The 21,137-nt window shown below is 52.5% G+C and overlaps 2 protein-coding genes across 8 annotated transcripts; one reads left to right on the plus strand and one right to left on the minus strand.

Annotated features, from left to right (window-relative positions):
* Positions 1-621: 621 nt before the first annotated feature.
* FTH1 (ferritin heavy chain 1) lies at positions 622-4,366 on the plus strand. Of its 3 annotated transcripts, XM_025355422.1 has the most exons (5): positions 1,313-1,471; positions 1,506-1,644; positions 3,416-3,562; positions 3,823-3,948; positions 4,040-4,366. In XM_025355422.1, the coding sequence occupies exons 2-5, from the start codon at positions 1,531-1,533 to the stop codon at positions 4,202-4,204; spliced, it is 552 nt and encodes a 183-aa protein (XP_025211207.1). In that variant the 5' UTR covers positions 1,313-1,471; positions 1,506-1,530; the 3' UTR covers positions 4,205-4,366. The 3 variants fall into 3 exon arrangements, with proteins under 3 accessions (XP_025211205.1, XP_025211206.1, XP_025211207.1); XM_025355420.1 differs by having other exon boundaries at positions 622-1,644; XM_025355421.1 differs by having other exon boundaries at positions 622-1,644; positions 3,488-3,562.
* Positions 4,367-4,784: 418 nt separating this feature from the next.
* BEST1 (bestrophin 1) lies at positions 4,785-20,503 on the minus strand. Of its 5 annotated transcripts, XM_025355414.1 has the most exons (11): positions 19,859-20,503; positions 18,326-18,513; positions 14,450-14,544; positions 13,701-13,934; positions 12,647-12,801; positions 12,182-12,259; positions 11,336-11,488; positions 9,614-9,694; positions 9,153-9,304; positions 6,340-6,978; positions 4,785-5,150 (listed from the first exon to the last, which is right to left on the minus strand). In XM_025355414.1, exons 2-11 carry the CDS (start codon positions 18,475-18,477, stop codon positions 5,132-5,134), a joined length of 1,758 nt encoding a protein of 585 aa, XP_025211199.1. In that variant the 5' UTR covers positions 18,478-18,513; positions 19,859-20,503; the 3' UTR covers positions 4,785-5,131. The 5 variants fall into 5 exon arrangements, with proteins under 5 accessions (XP_025211199.1, XP_025211200.1, XP_025211201.1 ...); XM_025355415.1 differs by lacking the exon at positions 18,326-18,513; XM_025355416.1 differs by lacking the exons at positions 9,614-9,694; positions 18,326-18,513.
* Positions 20,504-21,137: the final 634 nt, after the last annotated feature.

Consider the following 21,137-nt stretch of genomic DNA (forward strand, 5'->3'; position numbering starts at 1 on the left):
CCTTATTCTTGTAGCTCTAGCACCACGAAAAATTTTTTCCTGTAAGTAACATAGGTGCATTTAATGAAACCGTGAAAAAGAAATCACCCTAATTCCGTCGGCAATTTGTTTTTAATATTTCAGTAGAGTTGCTTTTTTAAAATAAGGTTTGGAAGTCTAGCTTTCAGCTGCAGGTTTGTGAGCATCCTGAAATTAATAGTTCTTCCACCGATGCGTCAAAAGATGCAACACAACAGTGGACCTCGAAGCCAGGACCTAGGTAGGGGCAGGGCCTAGCTCCAGCTCTGCCACCCATAAATTCACATCCACCCTGTGCCTGGGACTCAACTGCAAGCCACACACACTGGCCCCGCCCATCCGGGGTCTCTTTCACCTGTCACCCGCCATCAACCCCGTCAGCTTTTCTCCAATGACACCCCGGGGTTGTCCTACAGGGCCGCCGAAGCCTGAAGCTCCTGTGAGTGTGGCTGGTAAGAGGCCATTTTGAAAAGGCCTCAGCATGGGCTTCGCCTTTAGATCCACGTCGCTTCTCCTTTCTAACCCGAGATGTGTCCCTTGGGTGCGAAGCGACTCCAGCGATTCTCTCGGAAGCCCCGGTGGCTCACTCCCAAGACCCCCAGGGGAGGCGGTCCCCATCCCTAGGGAAACCCGGCCCGCCCAGCCTTTGTTGTAGAAACTGCACTCGGAGCCATATTTGCTTTCAGCCAAAGGCAGACGTGGTCGCCGGAATCAGAAGGGCAGGGGCGGACCCGAAACCCGCCGTGAGCCCCACTTCTCCATCGCGCTCCTTCCTGGACTCTTGAGGAAGAGAAAGTGCGCTCGACCACCTAAGTTAAGGCCCGCGTCTCCACCTTCCACCTTCTCAATCTGCAGCAAGATGTCACAAGGGCTTCCCCGCAGCTATGATTTTTAACACCATGCCCCGGGCCAGGAGCCTCAGGGTGCTCGTTCGGGAAAATGGGAGCCAAATCAGGATCACCCCATGCGCCCCCGCACCCCGCCCCCGCCGGTTCCAAGGTCCGGGCACACCTAGAGCGGGGGGCTCTTAGGTGGACTTCCCGCGCCTCCTCGCAGCTTCCCTCCAACTCCACTAAACGGGCCCCAGGGGCACAGAGACGACACCACTGTCCCCGAGGCAGTCCGGTACCGATCCCCGCTCCCGAGCTCCGCCAGAGAGCGCGAGGGCCTCCAGCGGCCGCCCCTCCCCCACCGCAGGCGGGGCCCCGCGCCCACCGGAAGGAGCGGGCGCGGGGCGGGCGGTGCTGATTGGCCGGGGCGGGCCTGACGCCGCCGCCGCTATAAGAGACCGCAAGCTACCCGCTGCGCCAAACGTTCTTCGCCGAGAGTTGTCGGGGTTTCCTGCTTCAACAGTGCTTGGACGGAACCCGGCGCTCGTCCCCCATCCCGGCCGGCCGCCCATAGCCAGCCTTCCGTCTCCTCTTCACCGCGTCCTCGGACCGCCCCAAGGCCCCCGCCGCCGCTCCAGCGCCGCGCAGCCACCGCCGCCGCCGCCTGTCCTTAGCCTCCGCCATGACGACCGCGTCCACCTCGCAGGTGCGCCAGAACTACCACCAGGACTCAGAGGCCGCCATCAACCGCCAGATCAACCTGGAGCTCTACGCTTCCTACGTTTACCTGTCCATGGTGAGCGCGGGCGGCTCGGGGCGGTGGCGGGGGTCGGGCGCGGTTCCCGGGGCGCGCGCTGGGGCGGGCCGGGGGTGTGGCCACCCGCGGGATCCCCCGCCTCCCTGCGCCCTTCTGGAAAATGGAGGCTGCTCGAGGTTTCCGAGGACTTCTCTGGCGCAGAAAGTCGGGGCAGCTGGTTCTTCTCGGCTGTACGCTGGGAAGGCTCCCTCCTAGGCCGGGGCCGCCTCTGCACACCGTTCTTTTTTTTAAGGAGAGTTGGGTGTCCTGAAATCCTGGGTTTGCAAAACTGTCAGCCCGTGCGATCAATCCTGCGGTTAGGAAGGTGGAGTTTTGCACTCCCATCTTTTTCTCTGCCTCCGGCAGTTGGCTCTGAAACCCAGCGTTTTTTGCTTAGGTATCCAGCTTCAGTCCCCTAGGTATGGCGGGCCTGCTGGGTAACGGTGTCGAACAGCAAACCCTAGGGGCTGGCGCGAAGTGGCTTATCTTGAGGGCAGATCCCTCTGGAGCAGCCCTATCCACTTCTCGGCTCTGCTTATCTCTAAGTCCCACTTGCATTGAAGCATATCTCCAGAAATCGCCCCTTCTGCAGTCACCGAAGTGTCACCTGACCTTGCGTCTAGGGAACTTAATTTTTATCTTTTATGTATCTTACTGTAAGAGGTGTGGCGTACTAAGTGAACCTCCAGTTCTTGGATAAAGTCCACCGACAGTTACTGGGCAATAAATTTTTCAGTGATCAGTGGAATCAGTTTTCCCAAATCTTGGTCTTAGGCAGTGTCGTAGGAGTCTTCCTAGAATTGCCTTGTGATTGTCCAAACTATCCCAAGAATATGTTCCAAATGGATTTGAAAACAGGCCTGTATTTCTGTGACTGTCATTGCCTTTCAGAAGCACTTGACTACATCAAATGTCTAAAACTGAAAATCAAATTTTTGTGATACAAGTATTTTAAAAGTATATTTGCATCAACATACTGCCCACATTTGTCACCTTGCATGGGCGTTTTAAATTTTTATTTATTTTTTTTGAGACAGTCTTGCTCTGTCGCCCAGACTGGAGTGCAGTGGCACGATCTCGGCTCACTGCAGCCTCCGCCTCCCGGGTTCAAGCGATTCTCTTACCTCAGCCTCCTGAGTAACTGGAATTACAGGCGCCCGCCACCACGCCCGGCTAATTTTTTGTATTTTTAGTAGAACTGGGTTTCACCATGTTGGCCAGGATGGTCTCCTGACCTCGTGATCCAACCGTCTCGGCCTCCCAAAGTACTGGGATTACAGGCGTGAGCCACTGCGCCCAGTAGGGGTTTTTAATTTTATAAATAAATCGCGGTACAGCTGGCAGGCTCCTGAGCTCTTTGTTTTAACCATGCCTTAAGATGGTTAATCCAGGAACAGGGAGGAGAAAAGGACTAAGTGCAGGATCAGTACCCCAGCACCCTCTCATCGGACAATGAAAGTTTTCTGTGCACTAATACAGATCCTTAAGACATTGCCCCAGGCAATGCCCATAATCTAAAGGTTCCTTGAAGTCCTTGAAGTAAACTTTGAAGGATCAAGTTTCAGTTTTCTATTAGAATAGAAAGATTACTGTTGGGTTCAATCCAGTAGCTCATCTGCCCCCAGTTTCCTTGGGCACTGACCCCTTCATGCTGCGCCTTGAGAAAGGAAGCCTAGGCTGACTATCTAGACCATCTTGCCTCAGTGTAGACCATCACAGCTACCTGTCTTTGGGAATCTCTAATATAACACATTCAGTGTTCTCCTTTCAGTCTTACTACTTTGACCGCGATGATGTGGCTTTGAAGAACTTTGCCAAATACTTTCTTCACCAATCTCATGAGGAAAGGGAACATGCTGAGAAACTGATGAAGCTGCAGAACCAACGAGGTGGCCGAATCTTCCTTCAGGATATTAAGGTGAACAAAAGATCCTAGGGGTGTCATACTTCATCATCTAGCCGTGTTTGGGTATCAGAAATCACTTAAACTAGCAGTTGCCCTTATAAAGTGATGATACACTGGGCTTTTGCCTTTTGTGGTTTTTTTAGGCTTACCATCTAAACTAAATTAGGCAAATAGTAATGTCCCTTTTGCCAAAGCGTGGTGGTTAGAGATGACGGGCTTGCTGATTTGTAGGTTAGTTGGTAGAGATGCATTAACCTATCCTCCTCGTTCAGAAACCAGACTATGATGACTGGGAGAGCGGGCTGAATGCGATGGAGTGTGCTTTACATTTGGAAAAAAATGTGAATCAGTCACTACTGGAACTGCACAAACTGGCCACTGACAAAAATGACCCCCATGTGAGTACTGGAAACCCAGGAAATAGAGGAAATCATTTGCCTTAGGGATTGGGAAAGCTGCCCACTAACTGTCTTGCCCATTGTTTTGTAGTTGTGTGACTTCATTGAGACACATTACCTGAATGAGCAGGTGAAAGCCATCAAAGAATTGGGTGACCACGTGACCAACTTGCGCAAGATGGGAGCACCCGAATCTGGCTTGGCAGAGTATCTCTTTGACAAGCACACCCTGGGAGACAGTGATAATGAAAGCTAAGCCTCAGGCTAATTTCCCTATAGCCATGGGGTGACTTCCCTGGTCACCAAGGCAGTGCATGCATGTTGGGGTTTCCTTTACCTTTTCTATAAGTTGTACCAAAACATCCACTTAAGTTCTTTGATTTGTACCATTCCTTCAAATAAAGAAATTTGGTACCCAGGTGTTGTCTTTGATGTCTTGGGATGAATCAGAAATCTATCCAGTCTATGTTCCAAATTCCTTTTTTTTTCTTTTTTTGAGACGGAGTCTTGCTCTGTAGCCCGGGCTGGAGTGCAGTGGCCGGATCTCAGCTCACTGCAAGCTCCGCCTCCCGGGTTTACGCCATTCTCCTGCCTCAGCCTCTGGAGTAGCTGGGACTACAGGCGCCCGCCACCTCGCCCGGCTAGTTTTTTTGTATTTTTTTTAGTAGAGACGGGGTTTCACCGTGTTAGCCAGGATGGTCTCGATCTCCTGACCTCGTGATCCGCCCGTCTCGGCCTCCCAAAAGTGCTGGGATTACAGGCTTGAGCCACCGCGCCTGGCCCTCTTCCAGATTCCTTAAGTGCCTTTGCTCAGTTCTAATCACACTAATCAAAAAGAAACAGAGTACTTGTATTTATTAAACGCCTTAGTTTGGGCAGTATACTAAGGTATGGCTGTCTTGGATTCAGACAGGATTAAGGGTTCCTGACTCTCAATCCAGTGTCTGAGCTAAATGTTTCCGATGGTTCAGTCTAGCTTTCACAATTTTTATGAATGAAAGGCATTAAAGGCTGAAGTAGTCCTGGACTACTGATTTTATCTATTAAACTAACCATTTGATTGAGGCTGCCATAGGACATGTTCTTCAGTGTGGACAGCTGTATGGCTGTGACTGGATCGGTGTCCTGCTGGTGTACACACCGGAGAGGACCTGGCTGGCAAGCATCCCCGTTGGGAAGCACGTTAGGAATGTGCTTCATCCCTAGTGAGAATGGGAGAGAATTAACAGTGTGAATATGGAAGGAACCTTCATTTCAAATGCTAAAATGTTGCAGTAGGAGAACAAAGGTTGAGAGGATCCTTTTTTTTTTTTTTTTTTTTTTTTTTTTTGGAGACAGGGTCTCACTCCATCGCCCAGGCTGGAGTGCAGTTGCTCAGTCTCACTGCAACCTCCGCCTCCTGGGTTCAAGCAGTTCTCCCCTCAACCTCCTGAGTTGGGACCACAGGCACATGCCACAACACCCAGCTGATTTTTGTATTATTTTGGTAGGGTTTCGTGTTGGCTAGGTTGGTCTCAAACTCCTGACCTCACATGATCTGCCTGCCTCCACACCCAGCCCAAGACAAGATTCTGAAATAACATCCTTTGCTAAACAAGCCACAGATGTTTGCCAAGTTCCTGTCTAGCCCTAGAAGCAAGACTGAAACTGTTGCCCTTTTAAGTTTTCAATTATAATAGCTGGGTGTTCTGACTGAAAGTAACTGCTTGAGAATCCAGAAAAGGGAAGTTACACACTTCCTCCCCTCATGATTGGGGCTGAAGTGGGGTGTTTCCAATTGGGTGAAAGTGCCCACGAAATCTGGAATAAAGGGAAACATCTGATTTTGTGACAGCTTTGGGCTGACCCCAAGGAAGCATGAAGTATTTTGGTGAGGTGCCCCAGGCAGTGAGAAAATGACCTAAGGGCCCCGGACACCCTCAATGTCACCATCACCATAGTGCTTGGGTACTACCCTAAATGGTTATGGGGAAGTGTTCATCTGTCATCCAGCTGACTGGCACCCCATGGTTTTGGGTCAGCCACCCTTGCTCAAAGTAAGTTGGGGCCAGTGATAACATCTGTTCAGCTAAGCCTGGCCTGTCAGCCCTGGGACAGTTCTCTAGCAGCACTCGGGTCAGCACAACCTCAGCTTCCTTCACCTGCTCCCAAGAAGTCTTCCCTGCTGATACCAGGCTCTTGGGTGAAGTGAGAAAAGGTCCCGAACACTTCCCTAGGATCCCTGTGGAGGTGGCCAAGCATATACCCCAAGCCAGTGCTGGGCGTAGGTCCAGCGTGCTCTGGCAGTGATGGAACCCTAGGAAATTGTGGAGGAAGGGTAGGTTCAGAGCAAGGGAAGCTGGGGTGGGGCACAGGGCAATACAGTGCCCCTGGTTCGGGTGGAGGACAGACCTGTTTTCCAAGGCCCAATAAGGATCCACGTGGTCTTTTAGTGTAGCGTGTATGTTGGTTGTTGATAGTTCCAAAGGTTCTTTGAGATGATTTTCGGGGATCTCTGGCATATCCGTCAGGTTAAACTCCACGGTTTTCCTCCTCACGTGAGATACTTCTGAGTGCTCCATCAAGGCCCCATCGCTCCCTGAGAGCAATTCAGAACAGTTCTTGGCCCCAGAACTCACAGTCTTTAGGCTTTTGTCTTTGGTGTCTATGCCTGTGACACTGTGAAGCTTTGACAGCACCGATGGTTCTGGGGGGAAGAACATGGGAGTGGGGCTGAGGGGCGTCTGTGGGGCACTGTAGTAGCCTGGCCTCTGATACAGTGGGGCAGACTTGAAGGCGTCTACAGCTTTAAGCTTCCAGGCCTTGTTGTCTTCCTGGCCCCTAACGTTCTGTTTGACTGCCTTGTGGTTTTTGGGCAGGCCCTCGTGGAGAAGGGATTCCCTCTTGGGCCACAGTAGTTTGGTCCTTGAGTTTGCCCTGGGAGGATGGTGATCATGGGACTGCAGCCCTAGGAAGCGGCCAATGATGCCAGTGTGAGCGTCCTCTTCGTCCTCCTGATTGGGCTGAAACTCCATCTCCTCTTTGTTCAGGCTGGAAAGAAGCAGGAGATGCAGGGCTGGGCCAGTGGACAAAGGACTAACACCTGGCCTTCTCCCTTACCCCCTCCCCTCTCTCAGTTGGCCCAAGCCAAGGCCACACCATCTTCCTCACAATACCCCAGCTCTCACCTCTCTCCTGATCCATCCTGTACCTCCCGGTGATCCCTCCAGGCCCTGCTCACCTCACTGTTCGTTGACTCCCTCTTGACCAGAGTTAACACCCAACCCCCTCAACCACCCCTGCCTGGCATGTAAAGCCCTCCTCATCATTCACTTCCCCTTTAAAACCCCCTCACTCCAGGCAGTCAGAAACACTGGTGCCCTGGCATGAGTGGTTCAGATGAGGCCCATGAGTGACTCTGGGCAATGCCAGGGATTTGTGGTTCCAACTGGGAGCGACATCCACAAAGGGAAATTTGGCTTCCTAGCAACAGGCATCCCAGGAGCCCAAGACCTTTACCCTGCAAGGGAAAGCTTATCTACCACAGAGTATGGCCTGCCCTTGCCCAAGTTCAGATTCTTCCCATGCTCCATGGCCCAGCTCCAGACCCTGCTGGAAGCCACCTCCAGGCAGACAAAGGTGACTGTGTTCCATGTTCTGTCCCTTTCCTAGATGTCCAGTACTTTGTACCTTGTATCCACAGTTTGAGGCTTGGGTTTGAGCTCCCTCCGTAAATTGCACATTCCTTGGAGACAAGGTCTATGCTTTATTGTTCTGTTTTCAGCTTCCCCCCCCCACAACCTTCAGCTGCTGGGGTACAGACCATGTAGGGCTCAAAGTCATCCTCCAGAAATGTTTATGACCTAAGCAAGCCTCCAGCCTTCATTTGATCACCTTCCCAACTCTTCCTCAAACTATAGACTCTAGTTAAACTCGATTGCAGTCCAGTAGGATACTTGGTTCTTAAAAGAACAAGTGGCCAGGCACGGTGACTCACACTTGTAATCCCAGCACTTTGGGAGGCCGAGGAGGGTGGATCACCTGAGGTCAGGAGTTTGAGACCATCCTGGCCAACATGGTGAAACTGTCTCTACTAAAAATATAAAAATTAGCCAGGCTTGGTGGCAGGCACCCGTAATCCCAGCTACTCAGGAGGCTGAGGCAGGAGAATTGTTTGAACCTGGGAGGCAGAGGTTGCAGTGAGCCGAGACTGTGCCACTGCACTCCAGCCTGGGCAACAAGGGCAAAACTCCGTTTAAAAAAAAAAAAAAAAATGGAAAGAGAAAAGAACAAGCCGAGAACAGCACTGGATACTGTGGAAGAAAACCTTGAGTATGAACCCTGACATGTGCCCAACACTCTAAGGCACTTTCAACTCTTGTCCTGGGGAGAAAGGACCAGCTGGGATAGCCCTTCAGCCCACTACAGCTCAAGAGGAATTCAGATGGAATCGGGGAAGTGGGACTATGTGAGGATAAGTCTGGCTGCTGTGGGTGGCCTGAGCCTGACAAAGTCAATTCAGGAGGTACCTGTGATGGCCTGGCTGCCTGCTAGGATATGTTTGCTGCCCCTTCCCCATCCCAGGGAACCCCACTTCCACTTCCCATCCAAGCACCATAGCTTATCAGAAAACACAGTTCTGACACCTATAATTCCAGCACTTTGGGAGGCCAAAGCGGGCAGATTACTGGTCAGGAGTTCGAGACCAGCCTGGCCAACATGGTGAAACCTCGTCTCTACTAAAAGTACAAAAATTATCCGGTTGTGGTGGTGGGCACCTGTAATCCCAGCTAGTAGGGAGGCTGAGGCAGGAGAATCACTTGAACCCAGGAGGCGGAGGTTGCAGTGAGCCGAGATCACAACACTGCGCTCCAACCTGGGTGACAGAGCGGGACTCTGTCTCAAAAAGAAAAGAAAACATAGTTCTGGATGACAGGAGCCAGGTCCTAACCTTCCACTGCATCATTGATCACAGGCTGTCCTTCGAGTAGCAGATGCACCATTTGCTAGCTCTTTCTGAACCTGTACTTTAATCATCTGAACACTTGGGATAACAAACCAAAATTATTGGGAGGAAAAAATAGTTACTATTTATAAAGAGCATAGTACATTGCCTGACACTTACTGAGGCACCCAGTATGTATTACCTAGTGCTATTCTAAGTTCCTAGGCAGACCCCTGCACTAGGAGGGGCTTCCCACCCAGCCCCCTGGCACTGGCCACACCTGATGTTGAAGGTGGAGCCCATAAAGGAGGCTCGACGGAACTGGGCGGAAGCAGCTGTGTAGGGGGGGTGTGGCTCAGGCTCATTCCAGTACATGTCTGGCTCCATCCGAGGCAGGTCCTGGTGCATCTCATCCACAGCCAGCAGGGACACCTGGTCACCAGGGACAGAAGAAGTCCCACAGAAAGGTCATCCCAGGCAGGACCTTGTACGTGCCTGATGACTTGGAGGAATCTCTCCCTCTCTCTGGACCTCAGTTTCCCTGTCTGTGAAATGGGGAGATGGGTGCCTGCCTGCAGCCTCAAAGATTGAGGTGAGAATCCTGTGAGTGAATGGCTGCAGGAGCGAGGAGGGGAAGGGGTGATCATTCACTGTGAGACCTCCCTACAGAACAGTGGGGTCCTCTCTTTGGGTCCACTGTGGGGAAGGTCCATGGTATGGCCTCTCTCCCTCTCCCCATACCTGCAAATTCCTGTCGACAATCCAGTTGGTCTCAAAATCATCATCGTCCTCTCCAAACGGGTTGATGAGCTGCTCTGCCACCTTGGGGACAGGTGAGGCTCTGTAAACCCTCAGGCAGGACTCCTCAAAGCCAGCCTCCCCACTTAAACCTCAGCTGCTGCCATTTCCACACCACAAGATGCCCTTCCTGCCTGACCACTGTCTTCAAAGCCAGAGTTTAGGGCTCCAGCCCCCCACACCTGTGGGCACCCACACACTTCTGGACACAGCCCCTCTAACTCTCCTGAGCCAGTCCTTCCCTGAGCACCCACAGTTGTCCCTGAGTGTATCACTCGGCTGAGTCATCACCTTTATCTCACCTCATGTATCTTACCTGGAGTTGCATAATTTTATTCATTCCTGCAACAAAGATATATACTGAAGCTGGGCTGAACTAAAGGGCGGTCTAGGTGGGCAGATTCCTGGATAGCAATCTCTAAAATGCCCTAACAAAGCCCCGAAGAGGTGGCACGCCTCTGCCTTCGGGGTCCAGGGGACATCTTACAGGCCACTGGGGCACCTTGGAGAATTTCAAGCATAAAAGTGTGATTTGTTTTGATCTGTAGAAACCAAAGATAACTGGGGGGCAGGGGGAATTTAGAGGAATAGGAATGCATGGGTGTGTGTGTGTGTGTGTGTGTGTCACAGCAACAGGAAGGGCAGAGATGGAGACTTACACCCCCACTACCAAAAAATAAAGGAAGGTAGGAAGGGAGAGAGAGTGGGTGGGCAACAGAAGGAAGGAAAGATAAAGAGTTGGAGAGAAAACTGGGATTGAGAACTCCTGTTTGGCGTACTGCCTGTGGTGGGAGGGAATACCTGGACAAGCCACTCGAGGTGAGGAACAAGACACCCCAACAGGCATCTTGAATAAGGAGAGGTGGTGCCAATCTGCCTTGTAAAGGGCGGAGGCTAGTGAACCTTAGGGCTTTTGTGTGTGTGTGTGGTGGTGGTGGTGGTTGTTGTTGTTGTTGTTGTTGTTTGAGACGGAGTTTCATTCTTTTGCCCAGGCTGGAGTGCAGTGGTGCGATCTCAGCTCACCGCAACCTCTGACTCCGGGGTTCAAGCGATCCTCCTGCCTCAGCCTCCCAAGTAGCTGGGATTACAGGTGTGCACCACCACGCTTGGCTAATTTTTGTATTTTTAGTAGAGACGGAGTTTCACTGTGTTGGTCAGGCTGGTCTCGAACTCCTGACCTCAGGTGATCCACCCACCTCGGCCTCCTGAAGTGTTGGGATTACAGGCATGAGCCACGGCACCTGGCCTCAGGGCTTTGTTTTAAGCAGAGATGAGAAGTGTCCTCACCAGCAGGGCCTGCCACTGCCACTCCGATTCCATGAATTCCCCTATTCTCTGGACAAACGTTTGAAGAATATTCTCTTGAGGGAGCAGCAAATGGTTAGACTGACTGAGCTCTCCTTGTCCCTCAAGCTGCTAAGTCTGGGCCTTGGGTGCAGCCTTGGAAGCAGACTCAGGCCTCAAGAAGGCCCCGCTGGAGTCTCAGTTTCCTCATATGTAACAACATGGGAATGTGCAGACCAGAGGGCTGTGGTCGGGGCCCTGCTCGCTGCTTTCTACCCATGAGACCTTCCTTTCCTGACAATGCGTCCTCGTCTCAGGCAGCTGCTGGCCATGACCCCTCTGGCCATGCCTCCAGCCGAGAGGGGCCCTGGAGAGGCTCACCTTCAACCAGCCAACATAGAAGAAGAACTGCAGGAATGTGAAGACGGGCACAACGAGGTCCAGCTCATGGCCAGGGTAGGCCTTGGCCGGGTTCAGAAACTGCCGCCCAACTAGACAAGTCAGGAAGAAGCTGTACACCGCCACAGTCACCACCTGGAGGAGGACGAGGAGGAGGAGGGTGCAGCAGCAAAGGACTAGGTGGGAACCCTGAAATCAGGATGCTCCCGGGGCTGGGAGTCTGAGACAGGAGACCGAGGCCTTGTTCTGACTTGCACACTCACGTGACTTAGAGTCTCTGTTAACTGCCTCCCTTTTTTTGTTTGTTTGTTTGAGACAGAGTCTTGCTCTGTCGTCCAGGCTGGAGTGCAGTGGTGCGATCTTCACTCACTGCAACCTCCGCCTCCCGGGTTCAAGCGATTCTCCTGCCTCAGCCTCCCAAGTAGCTGGGACTACAGGCATGCGCCACCATGCCCAGCTAATTTTTGTATTTTTAGTAGACATGGGGTTTTGCCATGTTGGCCAGATTGGTCTCGAACTCCTGACCTCAGGTGATCCACCTGCCTCAGCTTCCCAACATGCTGGGATTACAGGCGTGAGCCACTGCGCCTGGCCAACCTCTCTTTAAAATGGGGATAATCACACCACCCCTACTGGACTGCGTCAGGCAGGAGCCTGGTCTCTAAGAACTCGGCACTTCAAAGTCTAGACCCAACTTCAAAGTGCGGACCCAACTCCTGGGGGAGCCACTTACTCAGTCTCTAGGTGAGCCCTTCCCATCCCAGCTGCTTCCTTGGTCCTTCCAGCCTCAGTTTCCCGAAAGGGCAGCCTCGCCAGCCTAGTCCTCACCTGTGTATACACCAGTGGGATACTAATCCAGTCGTAGGCATACAGGTGTCCACACTGAGTGCGCAAGGTGTTCATCTCCTGGGGGGCAGCAGGGAGGGATGGGGTTCTGAACACCACCTGCCCCCACCCTGGGCCCACCCCCACTCTTCTCCAAGTACCAGGGCCTGGTACTCATGGTCCATTCCTGGCTGTGTGGTCATGGGCAGCTCACTAAACCTCTTTGTGTCTCAGCTTCCTCATCTATCAAAAAAGAACCAGGACCTCACAGACTCAGAGAGGAAGGAGGGGCATCTGAGGAGGGACCACCTCGGGCTGTGGAATGCTGTTGGAAAAGATTCTGCAACCCCACTTCAGGCTCTGGGAAGACTCTCGGGAGCTCGAGTCTTTTCTTTGCAGGAAACCTTGTTTCCTGTGGACCACAACCCTTCCCACTCCGCGGCAGCTCTGTCTGCATACTGGACTCACGTTCAGCAGGCTCTGGAGCAGGATAGGGTCCCGGATTCGACCTCCAAGCCACGCCTTCATTGACAGGTTGGCAAACCACACCCAGGGCACCCAGAACATGTTGTGTGGTAAGCTCAGCTTCTCCAACTGCTTGTGTTCTGCCGGGGTCATAAAGCCTGCAGAGTGGAGTGAAGAAAGCGGTGGGTGGGAGAACCTGCAGAAGGGATGGCTGGCATCCGGTGGCCAGGCCAGGACCTGCTGACCTATAGGAACCTCAGCACTCCTTTGCCATCTTCTTTCTTTCAACAACAACAATATTTCTGAGCACCTACTATGTGCTATTCTGGGCTGAGCATGTGGGCAGGGTATTTATTTATTTCCAGAGACTGGGTCTGGCTCTGTCACCTAGGTTGGAATGCAGTGATGCGATCCTAGCTCACTGCAGCCTGGAATTCCTGGGCTCAAGTGATCCTCCTACCTCAGCCTCCCGATACTCAGCCTCAGACTACAGGCATAAGCCACTATGCCCTGCTAATTTTTAATGTTTTTGTAGAGATGGGGGTCTCCCTACGTTGCTCAGGGGCGTCTCAAACTCCTGGGCTCAAGCGATCTTCCCACCTTCGCCTCCGAAAGCGCTGGGGTTACAGGCGAGAGCCACCACGCCTAGCCTGGATCTGTCTTATTAACCAGGACAAGTTCAGGCAAGGCTGAGGGGGAGTCAGAGACCAATGTCCCATACCTCCAGAGTGGAAACCGGAGATCAGAAGGGGCAAGGGCAGAGGGAGGTAGACCCTAGTACCTCACCAGTTCCCAAGCCATCACCCTTCTTTCCATTATCTCTCAAGGGTCCTCAGACACCTACTCTCGGAGGGTGGGCTCCTGGCCTCGCCCCACCTTCAGACACCTGACTCTGTCCCGCCCAATTGGACCCCCAAATCTTGACCCCACCCCCCTCCTGGCTTCACCCAATCCCCCGAGTCCGGGGGACTTTGGCTCCACCCATCTTCCATTGTTGCGAAGCCCATCATGGCCCCTGGCTCCGCCTCATCCGCCCCGTTGCTCCGGATCAGCCCACCTGCTTGCACCAGGTGCTGGGCGCTGGGGAAGCGCTTGTAGACCGCGGTGCTGACGCTGCGCAAGATGAGCACGTTGCCCAGGTTGGCGTAGCGGATGAGCGTGCGCCGCAGCAGCCGGCCTTGCTCGTCCTTGCCTTCGACGAAGCCCGACACCAAGCTCATGAGGCGGTCGGGCCACGGCAGGTTCTCGTACTGGTTCCACCAGCGGGTCACGACCAGCGTCACGTAGAAGCCTGGGCAGGAGGGGCGAGGGGCGAGGGGCCAGGCTGCGGCCAGAGCCCAGGGCCCAGGGCCGGGTGATGCCTCGGCTCCTCCAGCTTTCTGCTGCGAGCGGGCCTAGCCCCCAACCCTCCTGGAAGGCGCTCAGGAGCGGGAGGCAGGCAGAGCCTCTCATGGAGGCGCGAGAGCGCCAAGGGTTCTGTCTCCCGGGGGGCCCCCTGCTGGTCCCAGAAATCCGCCAGACACCCTCCCCTCCCGCGCAGGGGCTCCAGGGACCATGATGTCAGCGCTTCCCTCAGAAAATGGGGTTTTCATTGCTAGCAGCAGGACGTCTTACCTAACGACTAACTTCAGTCTCTCTGGCTGCAGTCCGCACCTTTCCCTGAACTACAGAGAGGAGCCGACCTGCCGCTGGCGTCCCCGCTTCCCCCACGACAGCCCCTTGCCTCAGCTCCTCGTGGTCCTCCCCTGGCCTGTCTGGAGCCTGGGCGGCCACGGGGACCCAGAACAGCCAGAAGGGGGAACTCACCCAGCACGAAGGAAATGGGGATGAGCTGGATGTAGCTGTCGCAATACAGAGTCAGCTTCTCAAACATCAGCTGTTGCTCTTCTGTGAGGGCCAGCCTGGGGGTGGGTGTGGGGGTGGACATGTGTGGACGCAGCGAGGAGATGGCTGAGACTGTCCCCAGGTCTAGCCCGGCCCTTTTTCAATTTAAAATGCTGTCATATATTCTGTGATTATATCTGTCCTCTATTTTATTGTTTAGATACATGTTTTTGGTTTATTGGTTTTTGTTTGTTCGTTTGTTTTCAGATAGGATCTTGCTCTCTTACCCAGGCTCGAGTGCAGTGGCACACTCATGACTTACTGCAGGAGTGGGACTGCCTCGATGCTGTCCCACATTTTCCCCAGCCCAGGTCCCCTCCTGAGGCCTGAGCCAGGTCCATGATGCTACTTGTGCAGCCCCTAACCCGGACAGGCTAGAGGAGGCCCCCTCCAGTGGTTTCTTGTGGGGAGAATCCTCACACTGGCCACTGGGAGATGTGTAGTTCAGGTCCTGCTGCAGAGGCCAGTTTCAGACACCCTGACCCTTTGAACGCAGCCAGGGGTCAGTTTTTAAAAGCAGGCCAAAACAGAGTGTTTGGGCCGGGCACGGTGGTTCACACCTGTAATCCCAGAGCTCTGGGAGGCTGAGGCAGGACCAGGAATTCAAGACCAGCCTGGGCAACATAGCAAGACCCCATCTCTACAAAAAATTAGCTGGGTGTCCCAGCACTTTGGGAGGCCAAGGCGGGCAGATCATGAGGTCACGAGATCAAGACCATTCTGGCTAACACGGTGAAATCCCGTCTCTACTAAAAATACAATTAACCCGGGGTGGTGGTGGGTGCCTGTAGTCCCAGCCAATCGGGAGGCTGAGGCAGGAGAATGGTGTGAACCCGGGAGGCGGAGCTTGCAGTGAGCCGAGATGGCAGCACTGCACTCCAGCCTGGGCGACAGAGCGAGACTCCGTCTCAAAAAAAAAAAAAAAAAAAAAATTAGCTAGGTGCGATGGCCATATGCCTGCAGTCCTAGCCACTGGAGGCTGAGGTAGGAGGATCACTTCAGCCCAGGAGTTGGAAGCTGCAATGGGCTGTGATTGCCATTGCACTTCAGCCTGGGTGACAGAGCGAGACCCTGTCTCTAAAAAGAAACAGAGTGTTTGGCTTTAACGAGAGGGGTGAATAGGCAGACAGAGGATTTTGTTAGAGCAGTGAAACTGCTCTGCCTGATGCTGCCATGGCGGAGACATCATTACACATTTATCCAACCCATGGAATGTACAGCCCCAAGACTGAACCCTGCTGTACGCTGTGAACTTTGGGTGATGGTGATGTGTCAATGTGTGTTCAGGGATTGTAATAAATCTGCCACTGTAGTGTAGGGGTGTTGATAGTGGGGAGGCTGGGGGCAGGGGGAGGAGCAAAGAAACACATGAGAACTCTACCTTCTGCTCAATTTTGCTGTGAACCTAAAACTGCTCTAAAAAATGAAGTCTGACTTTTTTCAGCATGCATTGGTGCCCAAGTAAAAACCAAAGACCAATGTGCTTTCTTATTGGTATTATAAGGAACTCAAGAATTTTATGTATTTGATGTTTTATAATCCATTGTAGTCATTAGTGCTTTTTCAGTTTAAAATGCTGTCATATATTCTGATTATATCTGTCCTCTATTTTATTGTTTAGGTAAATGTTTTTGGTTTATTGGTTTTTGTTTGTTTGTTTGTTTTGAGATAGGATCTTGCTCTGTTACCCAGGCTCGAGTACAGTAGCACAATCATGACCTACTGCAGCCTCAACCTCCTGGGCTCAAACAATCCTCCTGCTTCAGCCTCCTGAGAAGCTGGGTGGGACTACAGGCATAAGTCACCACGACCAGATCATTTTTTGATTTTTTTTTTTAGATGGAGTCTTACTCTGTCACCTAGGCTGGAGTACGATGGCATGGTCTCGGCTCACTGCAACCTCTGCCTCCTGGGCTCTAGCAATTCTCCTGCCTCATTCTTCCGAGTAGCTGGGACTACAGGCACGTGCCACCACACTCGGCTAATTTCTGTATTTTTAGTAGAGACAGGGTTTCACTATGTTGGCCAGGCTGGTCTTGAACTCCTGACCTCATGATCCGCCCACCTCGGCCTCCCAAAGTGCTGGGATTACAGGTGTGAGCCACCATGCCCAGCCAATTTTTTAATTTTTTATAGAGACAGGATCTCTCTATGTTGCTCAGGTCTTAAACTCCTGGGCTCAAGTGATCCTGCCTTGGCCTCCCAAAGTGCTGGGATTACAGGTGTGAGCCACTGTGGCTGGCTCTAACTTTTTTTTAAAGTACCTTGGTGCCCTAGTAAAAACCAAATGTGCTTTGTTGCTAGCATTATTAGGAACACAAGAATTTTATGTATTTGATATTTTACAATCCATGTAATCACTAATGCTTTTTCAATTTAAAATGCTATCATATATTCTGTGATTATATTTGTCCTACATTTTATTGTTTAGATAAACATTATTTTGTTTGCCTTTGAGACAGCCTGTGACTCAGGCTGGAGTGCAGTGGTACGATCACAGCTCACTGCAGCCTCACAGGCTTCAGCCATCCTCCCACCTCAGCCTCCCAAGTAGCTGACACCACAGGCAAATGCCACCACTCCCAGCTACTTTTTAAAATTTTTGGTGGAGATGGGGTCTCACTATATTGCCCATTCTGAACTCCCAGGCTCAAGTGATTCCCCTGACTTTGGCCTCTCACAGTGCTGGGATTACAGACATGAGTCACTGCTACTGGCCTTAGATATACATTTTAATTAAAAAATAATTTTTAAAAAATGAACCATGTGGACTGGGCACAGTGGCTGACACCTGTAATCCCAGCACTTTGGGAGGCCGAGATGGGTGGATCACTTGAGGTCAGGGGTTCAAGACCAGCCTGGCCAACATGACGAAACCCCGTCTCCACTAAAAATACAGAAAAAAAAAAAAAGCCAGGCGTGGTGATGTGTGCTTATAATTCCAGCTACTCAAGGGGCTAAGGCGGAAGAATCGCTTGAACCTGGGAGGCAGAGGTTGCAGTGAGCCAAGATCGCCCTCACTGCACTCCAGCCTGGAATCACTTGAACCCAGGAGGCAGAAGTTGCAGTGAGCCGAGATCGTGCCCCTGTACTCCAGCCTGGGCAACAGAGCGAGACTCCATCTCAAAAAAAAAAAAAAAAAAAAAAAATCTCTTCCATGTAGGCCCCATCCCTTGGACCTCCCTTCAACCCCAAGAGAGACCACTGCCCTAGCAGGTAAGACTCTACCTCTCAGAAACTGACCTCTACTGTAGAGCTGAAAGTGAGACCCTGTCTCAAAAAAAAAAAAAGAAAAAAGAGTACCATGTGGTTGACCAGGCGCAGTAGCTCACACCTGTAATCCCAGCACCTTGGGAGGCTAAGGCAGGGGGATTGCTTGAGCTTAGGAGTTCGAGACCAGCCTGGACAACACAGTGAGACTCTCTCTCTCTCTTTCTATCTCTTTCTCTCTCTCTCTCAGTGTACCATGTGGACCTATGAGTCTGTGTGGGATTCAATAAAACAGGCCAGTTGAGTGGCACCAGACAAATTCTGGGCTCCAGGGCTCCTCCTGGGGTTGGAGGAAGGGTGGCTAAAACCCTGCTGGCCTGGGTTGAGCAGCCTCTCAGTCTGACTTCTTTTCTCTCCCCAGCCCCCAGCCCCAGCCTCAGCTCCAGTGCCCAGGACCTGGTCAGGAGCTCAGCTTAGTCTTGTAGTGAACTGGTGCATTGGCCCCTGAGCAGGCTGGGAGGCCCCCAGGAGCTCCCAGCCCCCGCCACATCCCTCCCAGGCCCCCCACCCCAGCCCTGCCAGCTTTACCTATAAATAAAGCGGATGATGTAGTAGCAGAGCAGGAAGATGAAGAACTCGCCATACAGCAGCTTGTAGATGCTGCCCCGCCAGCACAGCAGCAGGCGGGAGAAGGAGCCTAAGCGGGCATTAGCCACTTGGCTCGTGTAGGTGATGGTCATGGCCGGGCACTTGGCTGCAGCAGGTGGGCTTGGGTCCTAGTAGAGAGGGACACGGATTTGGGGGTTGGTAGGGATCAGAGACCCTGGTCAGAGCCTGTCAGGACCCTTCCCTGCTCTGGGCCTCAACTCTCCCATAGGGACCCTGGGAGGTGGATGAAGTGGTCTCCAAGGCCCTGCCAGCTCTGACTGCCTGTTGAAGGTGGAAACCCAAGAAAGTGAGCCCAGAGGCTGCCCATTGCTTTGGCAGGGGAAGATGTAGATAGGCACGTGCACTGCCATGTGCCTTTAACTTTCTGTAATCACTGGGCACGGTGGCTCATGTGTATAATCCCAGCACTTTGGGAAGCCGCGGCGGGTGGATCACCTGAGGTCAGGAGTTCGAGACCAGCCTGGGTAACATGGTGAAACCCCGTCTCTACTAAAAATACAAAAAATTATCTAGGCGTGGTGTGGGTGCCTGTAATCCCAGCTACTCAGGAGGCTGAGGCAGGAGAATCGCTTGAACCAGCAAGTGGAGGTTGCAGTGAGCTGAGATCACGCCATTGCACTCCAGCCTGGGCAACAAGAGCAAAAACTCTGTCTAAAAATAAATAAATAAATAAATAAATAATTTGTACAATGACAAAGGCAGTAACAGCAGCAATGTCTACACACTAAGCTTAGGTCCCTGGGCTAGGCAGTGTTCTCAGCCCATCTTGTTAATTACTCCCAAGCTCTCTCAACCACTCTAGTGTGAGAAGTATGGAAGGCACCAGGCAGCCCTGTCCACCACCATATTCCCATTCCCACAACGGAACCTAGCTGGTAGAGATGCTCAAACGATGTTTACTGAATGGTGGCTCCAGGGCCTTTCCACCTGCTGATCTTCCTGCCTGGAGGAAGGTCTTCCTGAGATACCCGCATGGCTCCTTCCCACTCCAGGTTCCCTTTAGAAAGGATATTCCCAACCATCCTACCTGGAAATAGAGCCCACTGCCGCCGGGGCTCTCTGTCTCCTCACCTTGCTTGACATTTCTAGAGAGCACTTATCACTACTTGAAATTATACAGGATATCTGCCTGTTTACTGCCTGTTTCCTCCTCACAATGGAATCTCCTCTTGTGTTCTCATAGAAGGCGCTCAATGAAAATTTACTGAAGCAGTGATTGATGTCCCCTCCATTCTTTCCCTATGTGTTTTGCTGCAGCCACACTGGCTGGCTGTGCCTGATGCACACCAAGCTCATTCCCACCTCAGGGCCTTTGCACAGACACACAGGTGCCCACACACCCACGCATGTGCTGCCTGTGTGTGCACATCCCACACACATATGCAAGATGGCCATCCAACCCTGAAGGCCTCAAAGCCCCAGCCCAGTCCACCTGGGGCACCTTGTACTCACAGGTGGGGTTCCAGGTGGATCCGGTGATCCCACAGAAGGTCTGGCCACTAGGCTGGTGGGACTCCCTGGGACTCTCTGGCCAGTGCCCCTGCCCACTTTTAGAGGCTGGCACTGCCCACGTGAGTGCTGAGCCGTCACTTGACTCCCTAAGCCAGGGCCTCCACAAAGGAGTCCTTGTCTCGGTCCCTCCTTGTAATCTGCTCAGAAGCAACGGCCAGCACAGCCTGGCCACGGCCCCTCTAATTTCTTCTTGGAGGCCGTTGGACTGAGACCAGGGCTGGAATTTAGGGCAACACCCCCTCTACCATGGCCCTAAAATCCAGAGGCCGAAGCATCTGCTCCACCAGTGTTCTGACCCCTGAGGCCTTGCAGAGAGAGTTGGGGGTTAGGGGACTGTGCTGAGCCTCAACTCCTGTGCCAGGAACTCTCCAGGAAGGAGGTGCCTCTGACCAGGCCCTGGGGTCTTTGACAGCCCTCTGGGCTGTGGAAAGAATGAATACCCGGCTGCAGTCACCAGTCCTGGTTTCTGGTCCCAGCCTTGCCACCTGTGTGTGGTGACTCTGGGTGGGTTTCAGTTCCTCTCTCGGCCTCAGTGCCCTTATCTGAAAAGGATGGTGTTGCTTGGGAATTTCATCACCCTAGTAAAATGACAGAATTCTGCATATACTGGTGAGGAGCGCTGATTGGCTGCTGGTGACATCATACGTTATTCTGGCTGTGATTGGCTGGCAGGGCCCATTAGTAGATTGCTTCAGAGAGATGGAAGGAGAAGCCTGGGGCTGGTGTAGGGGGGTGAGAACTTGCCGGGGCTGGTGGGGGTTGACAGAACAGCCCTGAAATTTATGCTGCTGGCTTCCAGCCAGTGCAATATGGGAATAAGTGCCCAGATCCCCACGGGCAGCTGGTGAAAATCTCAGCATGTGATTCAATAAATTTTAATACATCAATCCATACTCAAAGGCTCTCCTAAGCTGTTGGAAGTGATAGGTGTCTACCTACACGCTCCTCTTGTATTGTTCAATAAAGAGAGCAGAGCTCCAGGCAGCAGTGGTTCTTGGTCTTTAGAGGCCATAAGAATCGCCCAAATGTTTATTAAACGTGCAGTTTTCTGGATCTTTCTCCGGAGTCTGAGTCTGTGGCCTTAGGGATGTTGCATTTTAATCAAGCACTGCAGGGGATTATAATGTGTGTGGTCTTGGGACTACACTTCCAGAAGCCCTGATTTATAATATGACCTTGTGCCTTATCCTTCCTTTCCTGTCACCCTGTCTCTGAAATA

This window comes from Theropithecus gelada, chromosome 14 (genome assembly GCF_003255815.1).
Source record: "Theropithecus gelada isolate Dixy chromosome 14, Tgel_1.0, whole genome shotgun sequence".
NCBI classification, from domain to species: domain Eukaryota; kingdom Metazoa; phylum Chordata; class Mammalia; order Primates; family Cercopithecidae; genus Theropithecus; species Theropithecus gelada.

Bases quoted from the DNA above. Each gene is read 5' to 3' on its own strand.
- BEST1 (XM_025355414.1), bottom strand. From the start codon at position 18,477: ATGACCATCACCTACACGAGCCAAGTGGCTAATGCCCGCTTAGGCTCC. The intron at 13,935-14,449 runs GTGAGTTCCCCC...CCTCCTGCCCAG, and splicing joins CCCCATTTCCTTCGTGCTGG to GCTTCTACGTGACGCTGGTC. The intron at 6,979-9,152 runs GTGTGGCCAGTG...GCTTCTTTCCAG, and splicing joins GGCTCCACCTTCAACATCAG to CCTGAACAAAGAGGAGATGG.
- FTH1 (XM_025355420.1), top strand. From the start codon at position 1,531: ATGACGACCGCGTCCACCTCGCAGGTGCGCCAGAACTACCACCAGGAC. The intron at 1,645-3,415 runs GTGAGCGCGGGC...TTCTCCTTTCAG, and splicing joins CCTACGTTTACCTGTCCATG to TCTTACTACTTTGACCGCGA. The intron at 3,563-3,822 runs GTGAACAAAAGA...CTCCTCGTTCAG, and splicing joins TCTTCCTTCAGGATATTAAG to AAACCAGACTATGATGACTG.